At 39.0% G+C, this 21,327-nt stretch overlaps 2 protein-coding genes across 2 annotated transcripts; both read right to left on the bottom strand.

Annotated features, from left to right (window-relative positions):
- Positions 1-858: 858 nt before the first annotated feature.
- Positions 859-14,500, bottom strand: prcp (prolylcarboxypeptidase (angiotensinase C)). Its single transcript, XM_073492422.1, has 9 exons — positions 14,015-14,500; positions 8,694-8,834; positions 8,506-8,607; positions 7,850-8,031; positions 7,235-7,392; positions 5,343-5,515; positions 2,985-3,152; positions 2,677-2,864; positions 859-1,824 (listed from the first exon to the last, which is right to left on the bottom strand). Exons 1-9 carry the CDS (start codon positions 14,174-14,176, stop codon positions 1,602-1,604), a joined length of 1,497 nt encoding a protein of 498 aa, XP_073348523.1. The 5' UTR covers positions 14,177-14,500; the 3' UTR covers positions 859-1,601.
- A 1,553-nt stretch (positions 14,501-16,053) lies between these two features.
- Positions 16,054-21,242, bottom strand: rab30 (RAB30, member RAS oncogene family). Its single transcript, XM_073480645.1, has 5 exons — positions 21,153-21,242; positions 19,517-19,615; positions 19,329-19,412; positions 19,064-19,247; positions 16,054-17,786 (listed from the first exon to the last, which is right to left on the bottom strand). The coding sequence occupies exons 2-5, from the start codon at positions 19,607-19,609 to the stop codon at positions 17,536-17,538; spliced, it is 612 nt and encodes a 203-aa protein (XP_073336746.1). The 5' UTR covers positions 19,610-19,615; positions 21,153-21,242; the 3' UTR covers positions 16,054-17,535.
- Positions 21,243-21,327: the final 85 nt, after the last annotated feature.

Below are 21,327 nucleotides of genomic sequence, written 5' to 3' on the forward strand. Positions count from 1 at the left end.
TGTCCTCCCCCATGTTTAGCTATGTTTCTTTCTACTGGGGGGTGTCTGAAATCCAGTCAAGCCTGTGACAAAATGTTGAGAAGTCAGGCTTTGTGTCTCCTGGTAGAAAATCAACCCACAGTCGTGTCATGTCAGGAACTTTTGCTTAAAAAAGAAGAGGGGGAGAAAAAGAATTGTCTAGAATAGTTCAAAGAGAATGAAAAAAGTGTTTTCATTGCCAGTCAAAGTGTTTCTGCCTTAATATTTTCATGACATTTGGGTCTTTTAGCTGATATTTCAAAAAAAAAAAAAGAAGAAAAGAAAAGAAAAAAAACCTGTGACTTCATGGTGAACTACAAAAGACTTCTTGGTCCCACTCACCGCTTCACTCTTAACCTTCCATCAACTCTTCTCAACCTCTCCGGCACCCCAGGAGTTGTATTAATAATATTACTGGCAGGGGGGAACAAACCAGGTCTATGGGCTGCCTTGGTGCCGCAATTTAGAGCTTTAATGGTAGCCAGTGAATGAATGCGTGCCAGGGGGAATCCCACAGGTTGGTCCGCAGGGGTGAGGTCAGCAGGCGTAGCTGCAATAACCTCCCACCACTCGCTTTATTGGCCTCCTCCGATTGGGTTTTTATTAAATCTCAAGCACATGCAATTGTTCCTGCTAGGTGGAAGTAACTTAAAAGCCTCTCTTAAACATGACAAAGAGTCTGTTCAACAGAGCAGCAGTACACCCATGCATGATTAAAAGACAATTAGAAAGATTATATGACGATATCATTTGTAGCTTTTTAATCAGTTTCACTGGAAGGAGAGTTTCTTGGAAATTTAAAGACATGAATAGAAAACTTAAGAAGCGAGAAAGGCACTGTTCTTCTGGAACAAATCAAGTTTAATATCAAAGGCAGTGCAGTGCATTTTCAAAAAATTGGATATTTGGTGCCAAACTTTTCTCCTGAGTTATTCAAGTGTTAAGAAGGTTTTACAGCAACATGATAACAATGGCTAATCAATGAGGCTGACATGAAGAAAACTTGAGGAGTGTCAATTTGTAATGAAGAAACTAAATGACAGAAAAGATATTTAAAGATGTGAATAACTCTGAATGCATCCCTGATTGTAACACTGACTGAAATAAGAAAACACGAGCTTGGAGGCAGAGAGGCCGTCATGGTTTCTGGCTAACTTTACACAAGAGATTAAAACAAAGATATTTATCACTAGCTTTTACATGACAAACAGATCAAATTTTCGCTCTTAATACAGTACCATTCTGTCTCAAAGTCCTTGGAAACGTATAGTTTGGCATAAAAAAAATGGAGTGCTTGATTGGGTCAAAGAAATTGTAGTTTGATTCTCCAGCATGGAACACGGCAACATGATTAAGATTAAAAAAAACACTCGTAGGTGATTACTTTCATTGTAATAATAGCAAAAGCAATGTTGACATTTTTAAAAAGAAATTTAGGAGTTTAATGTTAAAAAAAATCATCTACAATATTAAACAGGGACAAACTTTGGCATATCGAAGGAGAGAGCACCCTGTGAAAAACAATGTCATGCAAATTAAAGCCAAGCAATCCTCAACAATATGGATGTCCCAGTTGCATAACATTAGAGGGTTGATGCAGTTTGAGGTGTCGTTTTAGCCTGATTGATCCACTCTCGAAAATACTTCACCTCTAACGCCCGGGCTGCGCGGACTGAAGGTGGGTCGAGGTCGTTGCTGTAGCGCAGGTCCAAGTGATGAGCTCCGTCAGGAATCATGATGGAAACAAGAGAATCTGTTATATTGTGCGTCACTCCACCAGCTGACCACGGATCTAGTCCTCCATTACTGAAATACAACAATGTTTTGTTATGCCTTTTATGTCCATGTGAAGGCTGTGAAAGCAAATTTAAGCACATTCAAGCAATTCTATTTAATTTAGATTTTTAATCTATTGGGCTACGCCAACTTTACAGTTGGTAAGTAACTTTCATGCCTGGAACTTTACAATAAAAATAAGGCAAAAGACAACAAGTACAGACTCAAGACAGGTAAAGACACAAAACGTTAACAGAAATAAGTGCCTTAACTTTCAGCATAATAAATGTGTAATAATTTAACAAGATCCATTACTGGAGTAGTTTGCTATTTCTATTGTTTATAATACTAGATATAATAATATACTACTTGGAATATTCATATCTTTTTTTACAAAAATATTTATATTTTTGAACGATTTGTTGGTTGACTGCTTTGTTCCTTTGTGCCTTTTCTCACCATGGGATGGTAAACGTAAACTTGCATTTATCTTCATTTAGTTAATGTACAAATTTACTGCACATATTTGTAATGTTAAGCATCTGTTATAACTTTTCAGACATTGTATATGAGTTGCTTTGAAAGCTCACATATTGCATTTCGAATTGTCAAAACTTTTCAAAGCTTGAGAAAAAGCTGCTAATTGGTGTGGTATTCAACCGAATAGAACCCACCATAATGTGTTTGTGATTGAGCTACATCAGAGTCAGTGATTTTTCATTAAAGTTTCACATACTTCTGTCTACCTCCTGTGGCTACGCAGATGGGTAGTCTTAATTTGTCTGCAATAAAAGAACTTGAACTGCTTTCACTGCACTAGACAAACCCAGAGAACACAGGAAATGTTCCAACTAACTCTGGTGTTTTACAAGCGATGTTTACCTGAAGATGATGTTGCTGTGAGAGGCGATGTCCTTCCCCCCGTAGACTGTGCCTGCCCACTCAGCTCGTGGCCTGACACCAAACATGATGTTACATCCATCAGAGAAGGCCTGGTAGTTCCACTCCTCAGGTTCAAACATGTCCTGGACGCCATCTGTGCACATGGGCATCACCATCTCTGTGCAGGCCTGGAGATGAGGGATTGAACACGTATTCACTCTGACAGGTAAAGCTGCCCACTGACACATCTGTGCAGCAATTTATTCAGCATGACAAGACTGATCACCCTGCGCTCTGTGTTACTGCACCTGGTAATACCAGCCGAGGAAACCGAGGCTGCCGGTCGCTGTCTGAGATGTGTTGAGACAGGAGGAGCTTCCTGTGTAGTTGTAGTAGACCTTCGCTGCTTGGGAGACGCCGTGCAGCAGCTGGTAGTCGGACACAGCGGAATCGAAAGCGAGATACTTGCACACCACCTGGAAAACAGAACACAATAACAAGTGAAAAGTTTGTGATGACATTAGAGTATAGTAAAACTGTTAAAGCTCTTAACAGTTTCATGCAGTTTCCTTTCCAATAATAAGGGTGTCACAATTTCAATGCCAAACTGAAAATAGATGAGCTCCCAGAACTTTTTCAACTCTCCATCCCTTGCCTTCTTGTGTGCATCTGCCGCAAGCCAGAGGAAAAACAAAAATAAAACTTGATACTATGTCATGTCTTTTTAAAGAGGAATTAGAAAATTTTGAAATAAATACAGTTAACAGGGAATAAAACCAATCAAGACTCGATAGTCTAACTATGGCATAGCAGTCAGCGCTGACCAAAAAATGTTTGTATCAAAAATTGAATTGAATTATGACATTAAATCCAAAGTCAAATTAAATTGTGAATTTAAAGAATGATGACACCCCTATTTAATAACATTAAAAAGTAAAATTAAAACATCCAACTCTCTTCTATCCATGTTGTTTACTGGACTGACGATTGCTTTTCTTGTGGCCCGTAAAGTGTTTTTCCACATAAAAAGTGGTGGCGCCTGATTTGCATATGAAATTCCCTGGACTGAACTTGAATTTATTGCTCTAATCTTGGCACGAGAGGGAAAAAGACGTCCATTTACTTAAAGCCAGGATCTAAATGATTTAAATGTAAAGGTTCTGCTCTCCTTACGACTGTTTTGTTTGACAACGGTTGATTTCTCAGATTTAATAGCGTGGATGATAAATATTTGAGTTTCAGCTTTTGTTTAATTTCGCTGCGTGTTGTTATGGTTGCAGCAGAGTTGGCTGTTGTTCTGTGCTCTTTGTGAGGCACAGAAACTGGGCTTTCTTGTTTAGAGGTTGGAGGGGAGCTGCGCCTAGTGTGGAGTCTGTTACTAAGGCTTTTGTCTGCAGTCCGGGGAGGAGTTGGTGGTCGATGGATGAGGAGGGCCACAGACATGTCCAACTAAAGATTTATACCGTGAAAAAAAACACTGCAATTGCTCCAAAGCATCTTCTCCTTACTTTTCAGATAGGATTAGGCTTATACATTCATCTCTGCCAACAGATTTCCCTCCTCTAAGCCCTCAATACCCCGTTCTCACACTCACTCAGATAATCACATTAGCTTTGTCATTAAAAAAGCTCCTCTTTGCACCCACTGCCTAAACCGCTTAAACCACCCATAGGGGTCGCATACATTAAAGGCAAAAACTCAAAGTGACCATTTAGTGTTTATTTCACCTTAGATGATGCTCCTGCGTCTATTCAGTGGCTAAAGGATAAACAATTAAGCAAACAAAAAATGTATCACACTAGTAAAAGTTTTAGCGTGAGACTGCTGGATGAGGCACTCGTAGGGGTGTTGAAGCACCAAACAGAGAGTCGGGGGTCAATAGCAGAGCTTGGTTTATGCACGTGACATGCCAAGGTGACTGGTGGAATACACTGCACCCCAGTCAATCAGCCTCTAAAAAACAGCCGCTGTACTGTCATATGCTCTTTTACATAAAAACACAGGAGGTTTTGTTATGTTAACAACAAGAGCTTTTTTTTGCATTAGCCATATAAAATGATTGCAGTTTTTTTTTAATTTGGGAAAGTTATGCAATTTTTTTCCACATCGAGTGTCTACTGAAGTATTTGTAACAGTCTCATTCAAATGAGAGTAGTGGAGCTTTGTTTTAATGGCCTCATGAGCTGCTCTGGGCAAATGTCCTCTTTCTGTGGTGCCATGTGAGCGTCCTAAGAGGAACACCTCAGAGATCTGACGGAGTGTGCAAATGAATGGACCATTGGTACGAGGGAAGAAAAGAATGGTGGCTTACTTGTAGCTGCTCATCTAAAGAATACTTAAAATCTAAAAAGAAACTAGATCCTTATGAATATTAATGAAGCTAATTGACAGCTGTTGTAAACAAAAGCTTGGAAGATCACAACAAACACTTGTAACACAATCGGCTGAATCCCACATTCATTTCAATTAAGCACAGGCTGTCAGGCCAAATTAGGCGCTTAACCAAAGACAAACAAAATTTACAGTTGCATTTAAGTGTAAACCTTTAAAGTTTAACTAGAACTTAAAATGTATTTAAACTTTTTGGTCCATGCTATAAAGCAACTACTGTCACACCCAATTTCCTAAATACTGTTTGGAATCTTTTTTACAGTATTTTTATGTACCTGGATCGGCCAGCGAGGAAGTGGCTGAAGAAAGTTTGCTTCGTAGGGGTAGTCCACCATCGCCAGATTCACCCAAGTCTCCTGAAGCCAGTTCTTGAAGCCGATAGCATCAATCTTGTTTTTAAGTGGAGTGCATAGACTGAATTCCTCTGAGAGCCACTGAAGACCAGATGCTTGTCAAAAGAGAGCAAAAATGTATTGTCATTACATTGTTAAGTCTTTTTTCATGTGAAATGAAAGGAGGCTTTTCTCTGACCTGGTCCCCTTAAAGTTGTTCTTATGAATAGCTTAATACTGTGATTTACAGCATTAGTGAATGATTTCATAACAATTACAGCTTCTAAACCATCCTGAGAGGCGCCTATTAGAATCAACTTTTTTTTTCGTGTACTATTACCACTGATGGTGTGATAGGAATAAAAATTACCACTGAGTTCAATAAGCTTATTCCTACAGTTTAGGACTGTGATAATGGAAAAGGTACCAGGGGATCCTGTGAAAGTACACTTTCTTATTCAGATCAGAGCAGAATACTAAAGAATTGAGATAGTCCGAGTCATGCAAGTTGTAAATTTTTATGGATCCACATATTCTGTCATTATTGGAGAGGCTCCAGACTTTATATCGAAATAGCACTACAAGTTTTAATAAGAACTGTCTGGTTTCCGGCTTTAGTAGACAGTTAATCAAATTCAGTTAAGGACTATATCGACATAAACTAAATAAAAATACATTCTTAAAGCCTCCCTCATAAATAAGATTAAACATGCTTCATTTAATTTTTGTATCAATTCGTAGCTGTACATCAGAGCGTCTCCCAATAACGTCTGGAGTTCCACTAGGGTTAGCTGAAATTATTCAGATTTTTTAAAGTTTCATATCACATGTCATATCACATGACATGCAAAACTATTACATACAGATTAATAGACTTTGGGAAGTTGAGTAAACAAATTAGTAGCTGGATGTTCGAAAATTTCTCCAGTTAAATGCAGACAAATTTGTCTGTGTCTCTTAGTAGCCTGTCCTTGAAGAGTAAAAATCAAGCCAGTCAGTTGCAACATTAAATTAGTGAGAAAATCAGCCTTCTACTACTTCAAAAATACCATTAGGATCAGAGACTTGATGTCAAAACATGACCTCGAGAAACTTTTACTGGACTACCGCAATGGAATATTCACAGGTTGGTCTAAGACAGCAGTCAGACAGCTTCAGCTGATCCAGGGCTATAACCAGGATCACAAAAGACGCTCAGCATAACTCCATTTCTCCGATCACAACATTCTCTATCAGTTTCTCACAGAATCAACATAAGAATTCTATTGCTTGTCCATAAATCGCTTAACGGTTTAGCTCTCAGATCTCCAGACCCAGTACAAACCTCCCAGACCTCTCAGGTTAGCTGCTTCTGAATTACTGGCTGTTCACAGAGTCAAAACTAATCATGGTGAAGCTGCCTTTAGCTCCTATGCTGCTCAAATCTGGAACAAATTTCCAGAAGAGCTAAGACTTGAGACAATGCTGATTACTTCTATATCCAAGCAGAAGACCTTCTCATTTAAATTAGATCCTGTTTAAAATTCATTTAAATCCAATTTGTTCAGTTTATTGTTTTCATTCTGGGTGTTTTGTTTGTTTTATTGTGTTTGCTGCTCTTGCTTTTGCTTGCTTTCTTTTATTGTTTTTATTCTATGTGCTTTTGGGTGCTTGTTTTTTGTAATCATTTGTTTCTCGTGTTTATGCCTGTGTACTCTGTAAAGCCTTTTGGTTGCCTTGGATAAGAAATGTAATATATAAGTAAATCTGCCTTGCCTTATCATTCTGAATACTTTAAAAACGTCCTATAATGTGACAGATAAGATAAATAAACCCATCATGACTGTAAGACTTACCAGTGGAAGAGACATTTTTAATAGCATTCCACGACTTTCTGATGCTTGCATCACAGTTATATCCACTTTTGGCAAAGTCCTGTGTTACTATTTTGTAAAAGTCTCCACATGGCACCATACCAGGGAACTGCCATATTGGTGCGGAGGCTGCCAGAGCTCTGAAATACAATAAGAAGCAAACCTATTTATATCCACTTTTCCTCAACATGACACAAGCTGCACAGTGATTATGAAGACGGTAAAGAAGCCAATGGATCGTTGATTAAAACTCTGAAACCTAACAGCTCATTCTTCCGCTGCGTCTCTGAGCAAGCTTCCATAGCAAGACAGATTCATCCTGTTGGCTCAAATGAATGTTTCATTTTTTATTATTTTTATTCACTGACAGGAGATACTGAAGCCAAAACTTAGGGGAAAAAAAACACTGAACAAGCACTCTGTCCCAAGAAAGCTGAATTTCAAAGCCTGGATAATTTCCTCGTTTGTCTCTTCAGTGTTCTTTGGTGTGAAGCGATCACAGATCACGAAAATGTAAAGTTGCATAATACTGTACTCTTCTGTAATCTTTGGGGAAATTAAACCTGAGGCTCCCACACAACTGCACTTATATCTTACCCAACAACTATATTGGGGTATTTCATCCTGAACCAGGCAGAGAGCATCCCTCCATAGGAACCTCCGATGGCGATAACAGGGCTGTGCTCAGCTCCAGGTACACTGCTCTTCAGGTTCTGGATCAGCACTGCAAAATCTGCCAGGGCCTGCTCAGAGGTCAGGTAGTTCAGGTGTTTGCTGTCCTGCAAATAAATGACAAGTATTATTGTAAAAATAAGCGTGGACTGTCTGAAAATATACATGAAAAAACTATTCACTGAGAGAGGGAAATCTATTTTGGCAAATATTTTTTACACCTTTAGCTTCCAAATTTTTCAGAACGGACATGTTCTCATCGGCTGAATCTTCAGGCTGTTCTTCGGTTGTGGAATGACAATGTCTTTATTGTTTTTGCATAAACGTGAATAAAGTTCCATCAAAAACCAAACACACAACTTGTAGCTTGACAAACAAACCTTTAGCACCACAGCAGTTAAAAACCCTTTGCTCTTCTTCGTCAAGCGCTTAACTTTCCTATCTAAATACCTGAAGTACCAATGTACACACAGTGAAAAACAAATTCTTGTTACTCCAACAACATATTTGGCTCCTACATTGGATAAAAAACATGTAATCAAACATAATCAGACATAGATGAACTCTGAATCCTCACTTACACTGTAAGAGTCTAGTCCAAATGGCAGCGACTCTCCATAGTAACGATGTTCGGCAAAAATCAGCATGGCGCCCAACTCCTCCGCAATTTCCCACATGAAGCCCTGCAGAGAAAACGATGACAGGTGTTGAATTAGACTGAGGATTATGTGCAGTGTCAATACAAGGTAACAGCAGCTGGGATATTTACAGTATTGTTGCAGAACCAGGTGATGTCGCCTTCATTCCCAGTGTAGAACAGAACAGGTCCTCCAGGATACTGCCAGTGTTTGTCAGCCATGAGATATCGCTGTTTAAAGGTGTCATCCTCGAGGAATCCAAAATGATCAATCTGAAACACATAAGAAGAAGAATCACAATTAATGGTTAGGTTCAGGTTACTTTATTTGTACTCTTAGAAGATGACAAGGCAAACAACACTTTAATAGACAAACATGATTAAAGATAATAAAAGTACTCAAGTATTTCACCGTGGGAAAGATGGCGCTTGCATAAAACTGGACTGTCTGTACGGTAGAAATATGTAAATATTCTCAAAATTGGTTCTACATGACCAGGGAAAACAAAGAAAATGAGCTGTGTTATGTCCATTTGCTCAAAAAGTGGAAAACCTACAACAACCAGAATGCACTGCACCACACCAGCCGAATAAACACTCCCACTGATGGGTGACATAGTGTGAGTTGAGTTCGTTGCTTGTTTTGAAACAGGATACAGCACACAGAGCAAAAATCCCCGAACTTCAAGTTTCCTCATTATTTCAGAAGACGTATGTTTAGTGGAGGAATTATATCTTGATCCTTTTGGAATTGTGCCATGAATTACACATGACGTCTGTCAATTTAAAAGATATGTTTTTAGGGGGTTTTTTTGCACAATATACAACAACACCAACACGGCCGTCACCTCAGCAAAGAAAAATTGCAGTTATGTGAAAGGCGATTTTGTCCGTTTTTTGAGCTAACTAATACACAGGATCTGCTCTACAAGATTTTGGTTATGGGTTTTAAGTTAGAGTTAAACAAGACGGCATCACATACTCGACTGTTGGCTGTGTAGTCTTTCTTATTACATATTTTCAAAGTCTTATGATGATTAGTTTTATGACAAACAGACTTTCTTGACTTGCAAAATTACCTTTCAAATTGAAAAACATCCATGTGTAATTCATGGCACAGTTTAAATGGGGCAAAAATGATTTGTCTTTCGTAATTAAGCACGACACATATTTTTCCTGAAAGAAGGAGCCATGGTGGTCCACCAGAAGCGGAGTGACTTCACCTCTCTGTGGCGGCTGGCTCGAAACTGACTTTTTCTGGATTTTCACTGTGCTGCTACAAAGTTTCCCTTTAAATGTGTTCAACAATAAAGGTGCAAAAGGTCTAATTGTTCGGATCTGGAAGTTCTGACAATCTGCTGCATATTCATCACACTCGTTGACACAGAAACCTTAAGTGGCAACAATTTCTTAGTGTTCAAATTGTCACGTTTGAGACGTTGTGGTCCAGTCCCTAGACTTTCACGGAGCTGGGTGTGAGCGGTGGATATCTGGCCTGGTGCCAACTATGGCGTTGTGAAATGACAGTCCCGAGGTTGGATTCAGGGTAATTAGCCCCAATTTGTATTAAAAAAAGTCGGAGCCAGTTACAGGGATGCCACATTAGTTCCACTGTAGATGAGCTCTGATCCTTTCATCAAACCTCAGGGATTCTTCCCCTTTCAACTATATTTCCTGTAGTCTTCATTAAACAAAAGCAGAAAGAAACCGACAACTTCACAGAGAAGACAACCCCATGAGGCTTCTTCTGAGTTGTCCGACCCTTGAAACAGTCCCAACACTTAATACAAAATGTTTTTGTTTTGTTTCGTCCCCCTCCTCGCTCACTTCCCTCCTCAGCGGACACAAAGGAGGCAGCAATTTTATGAGCCAATGACAGCGAAAAGATTCTGGGGCCTCAATGTGTTCATTCAAGCTCCGACTCCTCAGAGCTTGGCAGGGCTTTTAAGTGTGAGGGGAACATGAGACAGTTTAAAGGAAAAGTTCAGCAGTTCGGCAACAGAAGGTTTCAGTGGTATCGGTCATGCATAGTGTAATGTTGTGATTTTGTGAAAAAGGCATTAAATTTGCTTTATGTCAAATAATTTTCCTTTAGTTTAGTTTAATAAGTTTAGATGTTGTTTTATTAGTAATTTTTTATTTAAACCAGGAATTTCAAATGGAAGATGTCTGATTTGGGGAGTGAAATCTCAATTATTAAAAGTCAAATTCTCTTCTTTTCTTCCTGTACTCTATGATATAAAAACCAAAACTTAGGAATGAACATCTATAACATTAAATACATCAAGTGCTTCACTAAAAGGAGCCCTGGTGAACACTGTATCACTTGCACCCACTCAGTATGCAAATCACAAAACCGATGAGATTGGTTTCATAACTTATCCACACACTGATACGTAGTGCCACCATGTGGTTACTGCAGGCAGCACCGTGAGCAGCTTGCCTCAATTAAAATTCAATTCACATACTGTACAACTACTGAACCAGTACTTTAACTATTCTACAGGAAAATAGACTGCATCTGCTGTGTTACAGTCCAGTAAATAGAGACATGAGGGAAGCAACCGAAGCACAAGCTCCAGTAAACTACAACAGATCATTCAGGAGGATGCTCAAGGACACTTCCATTCATTGTCTGGAGGCAAACTGCAGTCAAGAGGATTTCCTGTGGACAACTGCTGGATCACTCTAGATCGCTTTCCTCAATGCATCTCGTCCCACAGGGAGTGTGGAAAAGGCTGCATGATTGATGCGTCTTTTGTTTTAACAGCGGACTTGCTACTGGCACTGAGAAGTGGATCACAGGGATTTAATTGTTATATTTGCTGAGAAGAAGCAGACATTTTCTCGTTGATTGGCTCAAAAAACACACATCAGACAAGACAATGGGAGTCAGAAAGGGAGGAAATGGTTTTTATCTTCTTGTCAGCGTGGCTGATTAGGCAGGATGGCGTGGGTTGGACCAGGTGTGGAGCATTGTCCCCTAATCCAAACACTCTTTACTGCATACACACTACTAACAGGATGTAAAGATCATGGAACTAACAGTTATCTCTGTTTTTGATGAATGTGCAGATCATTTTCTTGATGAATCGATTTAATTTCTGGTCTATAAAACGTCCTAAAATGTGAAATTGTAAAACATATTCACAACAATCTCCTTGAGCCAAAGGTGACTTTATCAAATGTGTTGTTTTGTCTGACTAACAGTCTGAAATACAAAGGTATCTAATTTAATCTAATGTAACACAAGGAAAAGCAGCAAATCATCCCATTTTTTTTTTTACATTTTTGCTCAATAAATAACTTAAATGATTAATCAATTATCAAAGCAGCTGTAGTGATAGATTGGTAAATTGTCAACTTAACTTCAACTTATATAAATAAACAAGTTAATGGAGCACCTAAATGTCTGTAATTAATGCAGTGTTTTCAGTCATGGTAGGTGGTGTGTATAGTATTATAGATGAACTGAACCAGCTAATTAATCAGTAAATAATGAAGGATTAGAGTGAAGACCTTCTCTTATTGTCTGAAAATGTTCCTTGTAATTAATAAATGACTTAACAACATAATATAATATCAACTAAGATTTACACTCAAAGTTTACTTTATTTGAATCTATCTGTCTAAGTTATTTCTTTTTGGGTTAAGTACATTTATTTAACTCCATGTTCTTCAATCCTGGTCCTCAGGGTCCAGTGTCCTGCATGTTTTAGATGTTTCGCTGCCTAAACTCAGCTGATTCAAATGAATGGGTCGTTATCAGGATTCAGCAGAGCTTGATGACGAGCTGATCGTTCGAATCAGGTGCGTCGGGGCCGGGAATCTTCTAAAACATGCATTGAAAAACACTCACATATATAAACACATAAACACTAATATCTATCACACAGGCACTAGTACTTTGTCTCTTCTCTTTTACGAAGACTGAATACTGCAGGTAAGACTGGGAGTGACTTCCATTCATTTGACTTGATTTCCCAAGAAAAATGACTTGGGACCGAATGACTTGAGTCACATGTTTTAAAAATATGAACAACCCGGCTAAGTTTACCTTCACATGATCCCTGATTGCAGCAATATGAGGGTAGTAAAACTCAGGGTCAGTCTTGTATGAGTCAGATTCACAAGCCACTAAATGTGAGGCTGCGTTGTGCACCGCTGCACACGTCCAGCATGCAATCTGATTCTCCGTGAAGTAACAGTAAATGGAAAATGTAAAGGCTGAATGAAGATCTCTTAAAAACACCCCTGAGGTAAAGTGTTTCACATCCACTGGGCCCCGGAGACCTTTTTAGGCAGCCAGCCAGTTGTGCTGGCAGGAACAGAGCCAATTGTGCTGGTTTTCCCTTCACTACAGGAAGCGAGAGGGAAACACCTATTGTCCGCAGACAAAACACATCAACAACTTATACTGACCTAAGTGCATTTAATATTATAGAAAGAGCAAGTGGTGCAGATATGAGTAAACAGCAAACAATGAAGCCCAGTGATGTAGAGGTGAGTGAAGAGGTGAGCAAATTATAACGAGACAGAAATAATCACATAAAACAGAAACATTGTTTATGCTTTTAAAACATCCTGCTGTCATAATAACTTCAGACTATATCATTTTACATTACAAGATGTTTCAGGAAAAATAAAGTGGTCAAATTAATTATTTCAATTGTGACTCTTCCACTGGAGCTGCAACGATCAGTTAAATAATGGATTAGTTGCTCAAAAGGAAATTAGTAGCCGACTATTCTGATATTATATTAATAACTTCAGTCATTTTTAAAGAGGCACTGTGTAGTTTTGGAGAATAAATTTAAACTTTACAATATCAATGAGGTGAAAATACAATACAAAGTGAGAAATATTCATTTTTTCTATAACTGAATAAACAAGCTGCTCTCAGAGGAAAATAAGGTCCCCACAACAGTTTGCAGCTAGAAAGGTGGCAGGGTCCGCCACATATAAACAAAGTAAAACAGTATGAAATTGTGTACTTTACTGTCAGTTTGTTTACTTAGCTTTATTGTATGTTGTTGTTGTTCGATGTTTATTTTCTTTAGCCATAAAAAAGATCTTCCTCTTCTGATTAAAAATCTTCCACAAAACTACAAAGTGCACATTTAAAGTATAAATGTAAAATATTTGTTGGCTCCAGCTTCTTAGATGTACTGACTAGGTTTTGGGATGTTGGTTGGACAAAAGATGCCATCTGAAGACGTCACTTTGGTGGTGTGACAACTTATGACTAAACTATTTCTCACTAATTAAAATTATTCATTAGCTGCAGCCTTATCTTCTACACCTCTTAATTCAGCTGTTGTCAGGTCCAAATCAAACTTATAAAAGGGAAGTGAAAGAGAAAGAAGCAAAAGAGGAACAAACCATTATTAAACACAGAGATTTTCATAGTTAACCGAGGAGCTGAAATGTAGATACAAAGATTTTAAACTCACCTTCTGGTCAAAATAAAATGTTTCATAGCTGATGGGGGTGTCCCTGGGGGAAGGTGGCCCACCAAGTCTGGTGAAAAGTTGGGATTTGAGGGCGATCACGTGCAAACAGCCGAGACACAACATCAGGCTGCAGGTAGCTGCGGCTCTGCCCAAAACCTCCATCCTGACTCCAGCCTTCACTGCTGCTACTGTCAGACACACAACTCACAACAAACTGATCTTCAGCACATGATAGTCAGGTCGTCTGATCCCTCTCTACTTGCGGTGGGAGGAAAGAGAGGAAGTGAGACTCGCTTGTCAGCAGATCAGAGAGGTGTTGTCATCCAGCGTGTGACCTAAATGTAGCAGCAGAGCTCGGGCTGCTGCACAGGAAACATCAGGATCGACGTCCCAACAACATTTAAACAACTTTCATTTCAGTGTAGCCTAGCCGGCTAGCAGTGAGCAGGGAGCAGATGGTGCACACACTGTAAATATAGTCGCAACTCGCAAGGGTTGATGGGAGTCTCGGTTGAAGGCTGCATGTGCATGTTGTTGTTGCTACGCTCGCCGGAAATGTTTCTATGCTATTATGTCATGGTCGGAGCTAGTGGCGTGATTGATTGTAGCGTTAATTAATGTGTTTTACTGGCGATGAAAGTTGTCCTTTCAATGCTATTTGATCCTGGAGAGAGTGAAATACACCTCCTGTTTATATTGGAAGTTTTATTTTTTTTAAGTCATGAACCGGAAGTGTTGGTATGCTGTCATGTCTGCATTGACGCTACCTTGATTAATTTTAATGTGGCAGTTCCTCACTGTGTCCACAAGAGGGCGGAAGTTACCGGTATAAACAATCATTTTACATACATTTTGTAGTTTCCAATAATATGATTATCTATATGAATGATTGTGATTTTCTTTTTTTTCTTTTTTAAAACAAATCAGTCCCTCAGGAGTCTGTCAGTGTTTGCTAGGTGGAGATGACGGTGTATACCGCCCTCTTGCGGTCACAATGAGAAACCGCATAAATGTTAAGTTAACATTAATGCAGACATCATAGCATATTTATGCTTCCGGTAAGTACATTATTTCAAAGTAAAACTTTCAAAGGGCTGCTGTTACTCACGGTGACCACAGGAGGGCAGTGTATAGTCATGAAAAGACATTACCAAAGTAATTTCCAGATAAAACATTCAAAATACACTTTTCATAAGGTAGTAGCACACTTTTAAACTCACTTAACCATTTACGGTGCAATGATCAGTGGTCACAGTGTGCAACCGCATATCAAACCTGTCTAGTTAGCATTAATGCAAACATAACATCATAGTAAGGCTGCATTTCTTCAACCAATTATCATTTTCAATAAAGTTTTCTTTTTTTATATAAAGCATTGGCAATACCTCTGGAGTTCATGTCCGATTTAATATAAGTCCTCAATGTGGAGATGCTAGCCTGAGCGCATTTAAAATCAGGAGTATTTGCTGCCCTCTGGCGGCCACAACCACGAACTGCAGCATTAAATTAGTCAAGCAGCATCAATGCATATGTTACAGCATACCAATATTTCCGGTAAATATTTTCAGCATAAAATCTTTGAAGTAGACGGACGTGTAGTTACTCACGGTGACCACAGGAGGGCAGTGTAGGGCGACGGTGAGATAAAGAAGGATCGATTTTCACGTTTTCGAGGAGAAATACTACAGATAATATTAATTATTTGAATCTGGTGGTCACAGGGAGGAAAACAATATTAGCACAAGCACTAGCAGTTAGCGTTAGACTAATTAATAAGACTACCAAAGAGTAGCCAACTGAATGTGTTTAGCTAGTGGCCATTTGTAGGGAAATGCTTGTCTGACGTCCATTAGCATTCATGCTACCAAAGCTATTTTCCAATGAAATATTAAAAACAAAGTTTTCATAAAGGGCGGATGTATAACTGTCCTGTGGATGGTAGCATATAAACTTATAAATGCTGTCGAATAACCCCAAAGCCCGTACTGATCAGTGCAATGATCAGCCAAAAGCAATAACAACATGACAAATACAAGACATTTAGTGTAATTATTTAATGTTATACAGGGTATTTTTTTCGGGATTATTTTGTACACATAAAAGGAAAAAAAGCACAACATCCCAATAGTGTTTTCCTTTGTATTTCCCATATTGTGTTGACAAGAAGATGCAAAGGATTAACAATAAGTAGCCTAACTGCTGTTAAATCTATAGGTAAAAGGCAAAACAAAAGGCTCGCCATTTGTACAAAGGATTACTGAAAATAATAAAACGTATAAACGCAAAGTGCCAAGATGTACTACAGGTCTGTACAACAAAAGACAAAATGTTACAATAAAAATAAGTGTGCAGTATATGGCATTGTGCAATACAGTACATTACAGTTATGGCAAATATATGAAAGATAAAGTTAGACACTACAAATTATGGCAAAAAACATGCTGGACAATTAAGAACTTTCACAATAAAAGCATATGAAGCACAACAAGTCATACGAAACTACATGAACATACCCCTTCAAACAAATAAAAAGTGGTACAATTTCATGGCTAGGCAGCAACAACAAAGGCAGAAATATTCACGTCTATGGATAAAAGAAACTGCTGACAGTCAAAAAAAAAAAGTCAGTTGATTAGACTTAATAATTTCTACTGATGACAACATCTGAGGCCTTTCCAACTGCTTCATATTATATCAACCCAACTAATCGCAAGCACTGCAGGTATGCTAAAAAAAAATGGCATCACACAATACTGCTTCAATGTAGTATTTATACTTGTGTTTCAGTTTATGTTATGGGACATAAAAACAAATTTTAGCAGCAAGTAAAAATCTTCTACTGGAAACAAATATTTCACAGTTTGTAACGACAGGTGCAAATGACTACTCAGACATGAGATTATGAAAGCTAATAAAATTTTATGCAATTCTCAGAGCAGAAGAAATTATTGGGAAATGAATGATTGTGCAACAGATTTAAGTTTGCAAATTTTTTTTTTTTTTGCAACTTGATCAGACTCTCAAAAACGTACTATATGTAAACATATTGTTACCATTTACTGGTAACTTCCAATGATAATGACACTTGTTGTCAGCTCTGCGAATTCTGTAACAAAATACCTGGCTGAACTTTTTACTCACGTAATACTGCTGGTGAATATTGATGCTGAATGAAAATGGACCCTAAACCCATAAATAAAATTTTTGCCATTTCACCATGAGGAGGACAAAATGGAGCCCTACTCAGTTTCCTGGATGCATCAGGCAGACATACTTCATATCCTGTTGCATTGAGGACAATGTTCTCCATAATGGCAGCATCTTAAAATGCTTGATCCTGGAAGGCCAAACTAAAGTTGACTAACTCCCTTGTACAGCTTAAAAAAGGCATGGGACTAGAAATGACAGGACTAAGAAGTGGCTTCATGCCATCTTAGAGGGACGGAGGCGTTGGGGCTCGGCCATCTGCCCTCTACAGTCAATGGCTACTGAGTTACCGCAGCCACAAGGCTGAGCTCTTCCTAATTGAGGCTGCAGCAGCTCAAGTAACTTATGGTTTTACCCTCGCCGGGCATTGGGGCAGTGTCATTGTTATCCAGCTTGTTCTGCTTGGCCTCTCGAATGAGTTCGCAGGCCAGGTCGAGGAAAAGTTTCTCAACATTGTCGGACTCTTTGGCTGAGGTCTCCAGATACAGCATGCTCTGAGCCTCGGCGAAGTCTTCAGCCCTCTGTCTGAGAACCTCTCTCTTCTCTGCCAGGTCTATTTTATTACCTGCAAGACATACAGCATACGTAACAAGTAAGAATGTGGCTTCTTACATCACAATCTGAACAGTGGTGGGTGTACATGAGACAGATGGAAGTGGAGGTGTATGTGTGTGCATGCATGTGTGGGATGGATGGAAGAAAAGACCGTGTGGAGGCTTTTTATTCTAGACAAAAAATTATCTCTTTGCTGAGAAGTGACAAGAATTTACAGCAAATGCACAATAAAATGTTGACAAAGACAAAACTTGCTTTGTCTTGTGCAAATCTATTCACAAACTGCCTCTCATGTCAGCTCGCTAATTCACACTCGCATTTAAATGGGCTCAAAATACAGGACCATTCCAGAAAATGCTCAAATCTTCACAAATATTAGAGCGTGTATTAGCTTTAAGCAGACAGCATCTATATGAATGTATATGACCGTTAGCGTTAAGTGCCATTCTGTCAGTTATGTCACGTCTAATGCGAATGTTAAGTTGAAATGGTTTGAGATGTCTTTGTTATGACAACTTGACATTAACCAAGACAATCTATCCTATCATAAAGATGTCAGAGCACGTCTTTATATGTTAATATTACATTAAACTGTCATGTGTGGTTGGTTTTGACATTGACTGTCATGAGAACATTAATGAAAATGTTTCTACACCTCAACTACAGAGGTACAATTTGGACCTGTCCTTAAAATGTCAGTGTTATTACACTATCAAATGCTTTAGTTAGTGTCAAGAATCATTTTCTTGACCTCAAGTAAAGTGGTCCAATTTGGATTGTCATTATTGAATGTCATTTAAAGGGGCTCTACGTAGCAATTTGAAGCAATTTACACATATTAAAATATTTTTTATTGGCCATATGTGAGCAGATTGTAAAGTGATGGGGAAAAATGAGTCCTTCTCCATCTCTTAGTTGTCTATACAAGCCTGCGGACGATTTGTTTAAGTTGTTTAATGCTGCTGGACTGTGGATTTCTTTTTGTGGGACTGTCCACTGACATAAAACTAACAACCTGCTTCAGCACAACACAGAAGTCCCACAGAGCCCCTTTAATGTTATAAAGCCAGTTTGACGACAGGAAATAAGTACCAAGGTGATTCAGGTAGCCCAACTTGTTGCTAGCTAACCCCTAACTGCTGTTAGCTAGATAGCTCAGTTAGCTGACTCAGCCCAGTGGTGCCAGGAGCCAAACCCAATTTCCTGCCTTCAAACTGGCCTCTCGCCATCAATGGTAATGATATAAGACATCCATTAGTAATTCAAGTATGACGTAAAGCTTCTTACCGACTAATATAGTCACCACTTGGTTGTTGGCATACTGCTCAATCTCCCTCAGCCACTCTGGAAGGCACCTGAAGGAGTCCTCACAGGTAATGTCATACGTAAGAATGAGGGCATTGGCACTACGGTAATAACTCTGAGTAATGGAGCGAAATCTCTCCTGTCCAGCTGTGTCCCATATCTGCAGCTGGAAAACATAATATTTGAAATTAGCAATTGTCCATCCAAACTACAATAAAACAGTACTTATAATTTAATCTTTGTTTACCTTGACCTTCTCCCCTTTGATTTCCACAGTTTTAATCATGAAATCTACTCCAATAGTAGCCCCTTGTCCAGGTGGGAAAAGGCCCTAAAAAAAATAAAAATTAAAAATAATAATACAGTCTGATACTTTAATCCTTTGTAGTTCAACAATAATAATAATAATATCCAAACTCATAAGCTCAGACAAACCTGAGTAAAGCGCCGGACGAGACATGTCTTCCCAACTCCAGCATTTCCTATCAGAACAATTTTGAACAGGTAGTCATAATCTTCCATGCTCATGCTAAACTGTGGAAAAACAAAGGAACAAAAGAAACAGATGGTTAGTAGATGCATTAACACAAACTCACTGAATTTAACTAAAGTGATCACATTTGTTTCCAGCTCATGTTTACACTAGGGCCGCACAATATGGTGAAGAAAATCATATTGCGATTATTTTTGACAGCTGATTCCCAATTAGTGGAAACGATGTTGTCTCTTGTCTCTCATGTTTTCTCTTATCTGGAGAATGAGATCTGTAGTCCAGGACCTCTCTGCAGCACTACAGTACTTTGTATACTCACATGCACACACATTTTACCTTTAATCAAATAAAATTACAGCTTCTGTGATTTGGATTTTGCACTTTGGTCATATTGACATTTTGATACTGTCTTGATTAATTGTGCAGCTCAAGTGGAGAAAAAATACGGGCACAACTGTGGAAGGCCCTGGACAGTGAAGACGACGAGTAAACAACCAAACTGTTGTGAAACTGTTGTAGAAACCACATCCTCAGGAGAGATCAGCTGACATTTGATCTGAGTAGTCTTCACTGACACAAATCAGAGGAATTGTAAGCTAAACGTGACTTGGTTCAGATCTTCAGTACGTACATTTGGTTTCAGATTTAGTTCAAAACTGTAAAAAGAAATGTGAGACTCAGTTTAATAAAATGGTTATAAATGTTGTACTTACACCTCTGTATCTCTTGTACTAATATAAATGGTCAAATACATATTTTATTTAACTGTATTCAGCTGAGTTTGAACTTTGAGAACAACAATATACACAGAGGAAATGTGTATATTTCACTTTTTTCCCCATTTTTACATCATGTGACATGTGCACAATGTGAGACTCCCATTTTTTCTCAGTGCAGTTTTAGGGGGGCCTGCATCACTGTTGGGGATAAGTTACTGGAGCCACGGAGGATCCGAAAAACACTGCTGGACTGACTAAATTCACAAAATGAAGCACTGGGTGTAGCCAGTACATCTGTAGTGCACACACCAGACTGTGGCCTGTGAAATGCATGTAAACAGAGATGATAACAGATTTCAGTATTCTCTGCAGCACCGTTACATCTGCTCCGACACCAGCGTTGTGAATCGGGCCTGTACGTGCGTCTCATTGTAAAAAAATTTATATATTATAAACATTTTAAGAAGTCAAACTGTTGATTGCAACACGACCCGAATCACTGAACATACACCTCGATGCTGTGAACCACATTTTAAGGTTTCATTTAACTGGAATTGGACGCGTTTAAATGAAATGTGCCCGTGTCGCATTTCCTTCTTCAGTCTTTTCTCTTGTTCTGTAACCAAAACGTAACACTGTCGCATTCTGCACAGATTCAATCTGACTTATCGACACATTTCTTCCAAATAATGTCTCGTTTTCCTCAGCCTCAGAGTTGATAGCCATTGGGGCGAAGCTAGCAACAGTAGCCACTAGCAGCTACCGAGTGACTCTAGCCATTTTGACACTATCTGCAGATGCAGGAGAGAGAAATCACAAGCAGCCCTCCGCATCGAGCCTGGAAATAGTTTGCACTTACCAAAAACACGGGGATATCCCCGGACTTACAGCCACTTGGTATGCATAGGTCACCTCATCAAACAGGCAGAGCCACTGCTGGGCAGGGCATAATTCCTCTGGCTGTGTGTGTGTGTGTGTGTATATGTGTGTGTGTGTGTGTATCCTCAGCAGCAGCAGCAGCCTGTCTGGTGGTG

Source organism: Pagrus major, chromosome 2 (assembly GCF_040436345.1).
Source record: "Pagrus major chromosome 2, Pma_NU_1.0".
Taxonomy (NCBI): domain Eukaryota; kingdom Metazoa; phylum Chordata; class Actinopteri; order Spariformes; family Sparidae; genus Pagrus; species Pagrus major.

Excerpts from the sequence above, each read along its gene's own strand:
- prcp (XM_073492422.1), bottom strand. The coding sequence starts at position 14,176 with ATGGAGGTTTTGGGCAGAGCCGCAGCTACCTGCAGCCTGATGTTGTGT. Across the intron at positions 7,393-7,849 it reads TACCCCAATATAGTTGTTGG|AGCTCTGGCAGCCTCCGCAC; the intron begins GTAAGATATAAG and ends ATTGTATTTCAG. Across the intron at positions 1,825-2,676 it reads CACAGCAACATCATCTTCAG|TAATGGAGGACTAGATCCGT; the intron begins GTAAACATCGCT and ends GTTGTATTTCAG.
- rab30 (XM_073480645.1), bottom strand. The coding sequence starts at position 19,609 with ATGAGCATGGAAGATTATGACTACCTGTTCAAAATTGTTCTGATAGGA. Across the intron at positions 19,248-19,328 it reads TCAAAGGGGAGAAGGTCAAG|CTGCAGATATGGGACACAGC; the intron begins GTAAACAAAGAT and ends TATGTTTTCCAG. Across the intron at positions 17,787-19,063 it reads AGTGGTGACTATATTAGTCG|GTAATAAAATAGACCTGGCA; the intron begins GTAAGAAGCTTT and ends TATGTCTTGCAG.